The 8,451-nt window shown below is 36.1% G+C and overlaps 2 protein-coding genes across 5 annotated transcripts; both read left to right on the forward strand.

Annotated features, from left to right (window-relative positions):
• On the forward strand, window positions 970-3,341 carry LOC18612368 (triacylglycerol lipase 2). 4 transcript variants are annotated; one of them, XM_018114371.1, is made up of 10 exons: window positions 970-1,090; window positions 1,257-1,396; window positions 1,510-1,638; window positions 1,714-1,854; window positions 1,944-2,054; window positions 2,143-2,286; window positions 2,371-2,411; window positions 2,633-2,712; window positions 2,809-2,904; window positions 2,991-3,341. In XM_018114371.1, exons 2-10 carry the CDS (start codon window positions 1,358-1,360, stop codon window positions 3,314-3,316), a joined length of 1,107 nt encoding a protein of 368 aa, XP_017969860.1. In that variant the 5' UTR covers window positions 970-1,090; window positions 1,257-1,357; the 3' UTR covers window positions 3,317-3,341. The 4 variants fall into 4 exon arrangements, with proteins under 4 accessions (XP_017969860.1, XP_017969859.1, XP_017969857.1 ...); XM_018114370.1 differs by having other exon boundaries at window positions 1,260-1,396; XM_018114368.1 differs by having other exon boundaries at window positions 970-1,396.
• On the forward strand, window positions 5,320-7,846 carry LOC18612369 (triacylglycerol lipase 2). Its single transcript, XM_007049139.2, has 9 exons — window positions 5,320-5,673; window positions 5,777-5,884; window positions 5,982-6,122; window positions 6,211-6,321; window positions 6,422-6,565; window positions 6,667-6,707; window positions 7,080-7,159; window positions 7,248-7,343; window positions 7,516-7,846. The coding sequence occupies exons 1-9, from the start codon at window positions 5,320-5,322 to the stop codon at window positions 7,833-7,835; spliced, it is 1,395 nt and encodes a 464-aa protein (XP_007049201.2). The 3' UTR covers window positions 7,836-7,846.

Below are 8,451 nucleotides of genomic sequence, written 5' to 3' on the forward strand. Positions count from 1 at the left end.
ATTTTACTAACCGAACTAACTGAAAAACCAAACTAATTGAACCAAAAAAACCGAACTCATTTCGGTTCGGTTCGGTCGTTCAGTTTGGTTTATATTTGCTCACCCCTAATTGATACACGCCTTGAAGCTAATTTCTAAATTTTTCAATTTGGTGTTCTAACAATATTGAAATTATTTAAATAGTTTCTTTGTTTATTCCATTTGTTTTCAAGTTATTTTTATTATAGGCATAATATCTAAAAAACCTTTTTAATTATTTTTGAAAAATTTAAATGTCCTTATATTTTTATTACATTCAATTAAGCTTTTATACTTTTAATTTGAATAAAATAAATCTTTTCACTTTTATTTTGAGTTAAATAACTATTTATAATTAATTGTTGATTTAGTCAAAATGTCACTTGTCATTCTATATCATGAAACGTTGAAGTGACGGATATAACAGATTAACATATCATAATAGATGATGATATAACATATAATTATATCGCATTTTTAATCCTCCACATTAATACTATTTCAACGCTACGTAAGTATAAAATGACAATGAATTTTTTAATTAATGATAATTAATCAACTATTAATTATAAGAGTTTATTTAATCTAAAATAAATAAGAATGTGAGGACTTAATTATATTAATAAAAGAATAAAAATTTATTTTAATTTTTTAAAATAATTCGAAGAACTTTTTAAATATTATGTTTTTATTCTATTTGCTGTAATAACAAAGCCGTAGAACTCTGATTTGTTATGTATGAACATTAGACGCGTCTCAATTTCGAATGCAGCTGCTGTTTTGGAGCTACTTTAGCAGTTTCTTCCAATTGAGACAAATGAAACGGTCAGAATGACATTTCTTTGTGCAAATCTGTTTGCCTCATGCATTTGCTGCGTTGGCTTCATCATCAACCTCTTCGATATGTCCTTGTGGAGGAATTTCTTGTCAATTTAAGGAATCGTGGCAGCGAGAAAATCTTCCAAAAGAAAAAAGGGAAAATAAATTATCTAAAGGCTAATGCATTAATAATAGGGGAAAAAAGGGCCCACTCAATACCTTGTTTAAACCAGTAGAGCAATCTGTTGACAAGGTGTTTTAGAGCTCTTCATGTGAATACTTGATTCTGTTTTTATTTGGATTTCAGCTACTATAAAATTGCCTCAACGTTGGGGTTGTTGAAGCAGGAAACATAAAATATATGGAGGTAGCCAACAGTTTAACCTGTATAATTTTGCTCATCTTTTTCTGTGGGTCAGCAGCTGGAAGCAGAACAAAGTTGTTTTCATTCAATGCTCAAGGGAATGGCATCGGCGTGGCTGCATTGGCTCCATCATCTGATGATGGTATTTGCATATCAATGGTGGAGACACAAGGCTATGCGTGTGAAGAGCACACGGTGAATATGCCGACATTCTTTTCCTCTTCAGTTCAAGTCCCAAGGTTTTACATTTTAGCCATATGCCAACCACTGTTTTGTACAGTTTAAATGAAATTTTGATTGGTTTTTAGGTAACTACACAAGACGGATACATTCTCAGTATGCAAAGAATTCCTGTGGGGCGGTCAGGTGGGGCACCAGGAAACAGGCCACCAGTCCTGTTACAGCACGGGCTCTTAATGGTTGCAAAATCTGTCATGGTGCTACTGCTTTCTGATACAATGAATTTCGACAAAATTCTGAATGTAACAAGGACTTGTATTGTATGATGTCAGGATGGAATAACATGGTTGCTATTGCCTCCAGAACAATCTTTGGCATTTGTCTTGGCAGATAACGGGTATGATGTCTGGCTTGCTAACTCGCGTGGAACAAAATACAGCAAAGGGCATACATCACTCAGTCCTGCTGATTCGGTTATTATTTCTCTCTACATGGTGTCTTCCTTATTTTTTCCCCTTGGTTATGAATTGTATGCATGAGACTGATTCTTACGGGTTTTTAGGCCTACTGGAATTGGTCCTGGGACGAATTAGTAGCGTATGATCTTCCTGCTACATTCCAGTATGTGAATGATCGAACAGGGCAAAAGCTGCACTATGTTGGTCATTCACAGGTGAATTTTGAATCTGCTGCTTCAATTTTCCTTTTTGAATATTCTCTTAAACTATCAGGGCAAATGGTGAATTTGATATTCTTTGCAGGGAACTCTGATTGCTCTGGCTGCCTTCTCAAAAGATCAGCTGTTGAACATGTTGAGATCAGCTGCTTTACTCAGCCCAATTGCTTTTGTGGGTCAGATGACTTCCCCACTTGCAAGAAATGCTGCTGACAATTTCATTGCTGAGGTTAAAACAAATACCAATTTATTTCTGTTATTAATCCAAATTGAAGACAGCTATTTTAACAATATAAGAATCGACTTTTGACAGACATTGTACTGGTTAGGCCTCAGTGAATTTGATCCAAGAGGGTAAGAATCCCATTGCCACCTCTGTTCTTCACCTTTTCCCCAATCTTTGATGGCCAGCGATGAGATTTTTAGTTGCTGTTGCTATGTGTAATAGAAAGTTTAGAGAACACTACAAAGTATGACTGTTTGATATTTCTTAAAATAGGTTGTTAATGTCATTCTCTTTTTTTCCATTTGGAATTGGTGACATTTTCTCGTCCATGTTTCTTTCTTATGAACAGGGAGGCTGTAGTCAAACTTCTGAAGGACATCTGCCGCAAACCAGGTGTTGACTGCACTAACTTGTTGACCGCGTTTACAGGTACTGCTAATGTACCTATTGATTTATGATAAGCAGCAAAGTTAATTGGAAACTGTCATCTGTTCCTGACTAGAAATTTTTGACATCTTTTTGTAGGTCAGAACTGTTGCTTGAATTCTTCCATAGTAGATATTTTTCTTGATCATGAGCCTCAACCATCAGCAACAAAGAACATGGTACATCTGGCTCAGAGTAAGTACCTGTAAACATCCTTTAGAAACTAAAAATATTTTTGGTTTAGAAATGTCTGCTGCATAATTCTGGGGTAATTTTACCAGTGATTAGACAAGGAACCATAACAATGTATGACTACAATGACGCGAATGAGAATACAAAGCATTATGGGCAACCTACTCCTCCAGCATACAACATGACCAGCATTCCAAATGACCTTCCTCTCTTCCTCAGCTATGGAGGGGAGGATGCTCTTTCTGATGTAAATGATGTGAAGCTCTTGCTGGATAGTCTCAAAGATCATGACGGAGACAAGCTTGTAGTTCAGTATAGAGATGATTATGCTCATGCAGATTATGTCATGGCAGAAAATGCTAAGCAAGATGTATACGATCCCTTGATTGCCTTCTTTAAGCTAAAGAGAACATAAATTAAAAGAGAAACTTCTACTCTTATCGTTTTGTTTTTGTTTGTTATTCTTAGCTATATATCTTCATCCCTTGGACAGCCAAAATTTCCCATGTCTGGCCGATGGTTGCAATTCATAGATATACATATATACATGAGAAAGACCTGCAGGTTTTTTGTCCTGTTTATCTGTTTTGATGAAACAGGTTTGGGGGTGAAGGGGAGAAGAAGTAAACTAAACACACGCGACTTATCTGCCAAAGCGGAAATACTAAGTAAACAAAAAGGAAAACTTATCACCATCAGTTCTAACTGTCAAGAAACAAATAAACATGCAAGAAAAAAGCTAGCAGTCATTGAAGCACCAATTTTATCAAAATTTTGTTCCTAAATCCTAATATTTTTCAGCTGGCGCAAAGAACAGATGCATCTGTTTCTGACGCCTGCCGAAAAGATGGGTCTCTTCAAATATTGCTTCTTCAGATTTCAGATTGCTTGAACTGTAAGATTTACAAATCTGAAAATAGATAACAAATGACCAAGCAGCTTAAGAATCGATATGAATCAAATCTCATTCTTGCAGTGCTCCAATATCCAGTCTTAAATTTCTAACTGAGATTCCAAAGAGCTAGAAATTCTGCCGACAGAACATTTCTCGGAATCTGCAAAACTAATTGTAAACTCCTAGGATCCAAAGTAGCTCAGAATAACAGAGTTGAATCTTAAGAGTCTGTCTGGTTAATAATTCGTTTTTCATAGCCTTTTGGTGCTATATCAAATTGTATTCCCCATTCAAAGGAACCTGAATGGACAGAAAGTTTCCACCTTTCAGTTTTCAGTGATGGGGTGTCCTCACATGTTATCATAGGCATACTCAGGTTTGGTCTTTTTTGATTCACATATGAAATCTTCCAAACTCCCTTCCCCAAACCCCCCCCACCCCCAATCCAAAAACAAAAAAAAAAAAAAGAAGAGAAAAAGTCTTTTCCAGTTAAACATGTAAAGTAAACCTATCGAAAAACTGAACAAACATCTTTGCTTGAGAAAATTTATACTATATTTAAATAATACATGTAACAATGACAGATTTTGGCAGAAACGCAGACTGTTTTCATATCAATGTAGTCATTGGCCATATCTACATCGTTGACATGTTATAGTCCCTATCAATCCAGTTTATCATCAACACAACTTACTCTTAGTTTGACCTTAAAGTGGATTGTTCTGTAGCTCTTTTCTGCGGCAGCTTCTCCTTTGATATTTACTAGGATCACAATTCCAACATACGTTATTACCCTTTGTTCACATTGCTTCCCTCCCCAGGAAATAAACAATCTGTTTTTCAATTATCCACCAAAAAAAAAATAGATAAAAGATAAACACCATCTGTTTCCATTATATTGCTCTACTTATAGTTTTCATTGCAGCCTGCTTAATCAGCCAAGGAGACTTAGACTTAAATATTTTTCCTAAAGAGGGATCGTGCCAGTAACGATACTTAGTCTTATGCTAATGATGACAACCACGAAGTATATTTGGGCCATACTTGATATCTTAGGTTTTATTAATTTAATCAATGAATAGGCCCTGACATATGAAGCAAGGATAAGCATATTGGATATAGGTATGATTCCCTTCAAATATAAACCATATGGCAATAAGTGAAAGAGAAGGATAATATATTATTACAATACATTAAAAAGTAAACGCAAAAAGTAGACGTCATAGTGCTAATCTATTATTCATTCCTATACTGTACATTGTTGAATGGCTATTAGAGATGAATTTCATGAATATTGCTGGTCAAAGATGAGCTTAAGTTTGTAGTTTCTTTTGAATGATTTGTTTATGAACTCATTTGTGCTCATTAATACAAAAAAAATGGGTTATTTTGACGCTTTGTACATGTCCGAAAGTTTCTCAAGTATTTGATGCTGCTTGAAAGAATTTGGGACCATATATAGAAGGGTAACAAATACCGCTCTTAAAGTGCTGCAAAGTATGGGTTATATTTGTGATACATCGATGCAAATCCCGTTTAGAAGTATCCATCCACAGAGTTTCATTTGCAACATAGGTCAATTGAGAACGCCTGCGATTATAGCAAAGAATACTAATTTGTTTCATTTGTATTTGTCCACTATAAAACTCGGGAAACTGCAAGGTTGTGTAGTGGACATAAGAGAACTCAAGATGCCTAACTTTTCAACTGTTTTAACCCTATTGGTACTATTCTCTGTGTCAGCAATTGCAGCAGCCACTAAGAAGGTGTTTTCAACCAGTTCTAGGGATGATGTAATCATACATTCCTCAATCACCGATGATGCTATCTGCAAATCATTGGTGCAGACTCAAGGTTATGTCTGTGAGGAACATAAAGTAAAGATACATGCTGTCTTCCATATATAATTTCACCTTACCAGTTAAGACCTTCAACTTGTAACAACTCATGACTTCAGACAAAAAAAATTTATGGTTTCAGGTTACGACGAAAGATGGTTACATTCTTAGCGTGCAGAGGATTCCAGTTGGGCAGTCTGGTAAGACAGCAGACAAGCCACCGGTACTACTGCAACACGGGATCTTAGTGGTTAGTCACCATACAACATTTCTAGTGCATGTATATGTAACTAAACATGATGTAAATCACATGATAGAGTTAATAACATAGCATGTTATTGTGGCAGGATGCTGCACCGTGGTTGTTGAATTCCCCAGATGAATCGTTGGGTTTTATTTTGGCAGATAATGGCTTTGATGTGTGGCTTGCCAACACACGTGGAACTAAATATAGTCGTGGACATACATCTCTAAGTCCCAATGATTCGGTTCTTTTTCTATTTATCATCACCCTTGATTGGACTACAACAACTGTAAACTATTTTGCTCAAGAGTTTACTCCTTATATTGTTGCAGGCTTACTGGGAATGGTCATGGGATGAATTAGTCCAGTACGATCTTTCTGCTTTAGTCCAATACGTTCATGATCAAACTGGGCAGAAGTTGCATTATGTTGGGCATTCCTTGGTACTGTGTTTTGTAGTTCCACCTGTTCTGGTATATTATTGTTTCCTAGACTTTGCTAGGCATACAATAGCTGATACTAAGAAAACCCTCGAAATTTTAGGGAACTTTAATCGCTTTAGCTGCCTTTTCCAAACAAGAGCTGTTAAACATGGTCAGAACAGCTGCTTTGCTGAGTCCAATTGCTTACCTGGATCAGATTCCCTCGCAACTAACAAAAGCTGCTGCTCAACTGTATTTAGCAGAAGTAAGACGGATCTCTTGGTTTATCCTTTTAAAGTGTGAATTGCAGTTACCCCTGACATGAATCTCATTGTCAATTTCTGTTCCCCCTTCTTTGATTAACAGGTTTTATATAGGTTGGGTCACCGTCAATTTCCTCCAGGATGGTGAGAATGAAGTTGATCAATATTAGCATCATCCTCTGCAATCAATAGCTGCTTGAAATTCTCATTTGATTTGGTTCTTAATTTTAAACATTCTCGGGAGAACAATAAGAGTAATCCAAAATATAAAATAATCTTCAGGGTTTTATCAACCAGATTATTCCGTGAGAAAAGATAAGCTATTGTTATCACTTGTATCATTTTTACAGTTTAAAAGTAATGAGAATCCTTTTCACTTCTGTAGGAATACCTTTTCTCTCGAGTATTTGTTTGATAATTTATAGGAGCAATCCAAGAAAAGAGGTTCAGAAGCTAATTCCCAAAGCTGTGAAAAATGTAAACATCAATTGTTATTGATTTGTTGACTCTGGACAGGGATGTTCTAGCCCCATTGCTGGAAGAGATATGCAATAAACCAGGCAGCAACTGCTCCAACTTAATGACTGCTTTCACAGGTCCTCTTCAAAGCTTGCTCATTAGATCCTTGACACAAACATACTTATTTCTCTGTTGCTAATTGGAAAAAACTTATGGCTTTCACAGGGCCAAATTGCTGTGTAAATTCTTCAAAGGCAGGTGTATTACTTAAGCATGAACCCCAGCCAACTGCAACTAAGAACATGATCCACCTATCTCAAAGTAAGTGCCTAAGTTATACGCTTGACTGACTTCCAAGCCAATTTTAAATGATAAATTCCAAAGAAACCTTTATAATGGAATGAAAATAAAATAACAAGATATCGTCATTAATTCAAAGGGAAATGGTATTCTTCAATCATCATTTGATTTGGCGCTTTTGATTGTTGACTAGTGATTAGAACGGGAACCATAACAATGTACGATTATGGAAGTAAAGATGAGAACATGGGACACTATGGGCAACCGACTCCCCCAACGTACAAAATGAGAGGCATTCCAAAAGACCTTCCTCTTTTCCTTGGCTATGGAGGGAAGGACATGCTTGCTGATGTTAAAGATGTGAAGACTTTGCTAAATGACCTCAAAGATCATGACGAAAGCAAGCTGGTTGTAGTATACAGGAAGGACTATGCTCATGCAGATTTTATTCTTGGTGTGAATGCTAATCAAGTTGTCTATGATCCTCTAGTTTCCTTCTTCAAGCTCCATTGAACTTGAAAGTGACCTATGGCGGAATTTGTATTTATGATCATTCTGTGATAAAGCAAAATTTAGGCCTATATTTTCTACCACTTGTGCAATTTAATTCATAGATTACCTGTTACAATCTTTTTCTTATTTAATTGGATGACTAAGCGATTCATTCAAACTGAAAGAAAACAATTCAAACAAAGCAGCCTAAACAGAATTACAACCTATTCAAAACACTAGCAGAAATCTCCCACTTTGAGCAAAGCAACCTGTTTCTCTGTTAATACAAACTTTTACCAGACTTGAGATGCAAATCCAGATAGCAGAAGCGATTTCCTCAAGTAATGCTTCTTCATTTTTTCTAGCTAAAAAAAATAATTTTCTCTTCCTCTGCAACCAGGTGCGTAAAGCAGAACTTCCATGTATAGTACAAGCAACAGAAGAGTTCTAATAGAGACTAAATTTTAGCTTGAATAAGTTTGATTGACCTGACTAGATTATAGACTTACGGTCAAGGTAGAGATGTGAGGTGTGAAGTCAAGTAGCAAGAAGGAAATTGGACCACATCCACAAGGCTAATGGCAATGGTAGGTTGAACACACTTCATGTACCGTGCGCCTGCAGGGGCTGTAGACTT

The sequence above is a fragment of the Theobroma cacao genome, chromosome 1 (genome assembly GCF_000208745.1).
Source record: "Theobroma cacao cultivar B97-61/B2 chromosome 1, Criollo_cocoa_genome_V2, whole genome shotgun sequence".
Taxonomy (NCBI): domain Eukaryota; kingdom Viridiplantae; phylum Streptophyta; class Magnoliopsida; order Malvales; family Malvaceae; genus Theobroma; species Theobroma cacao.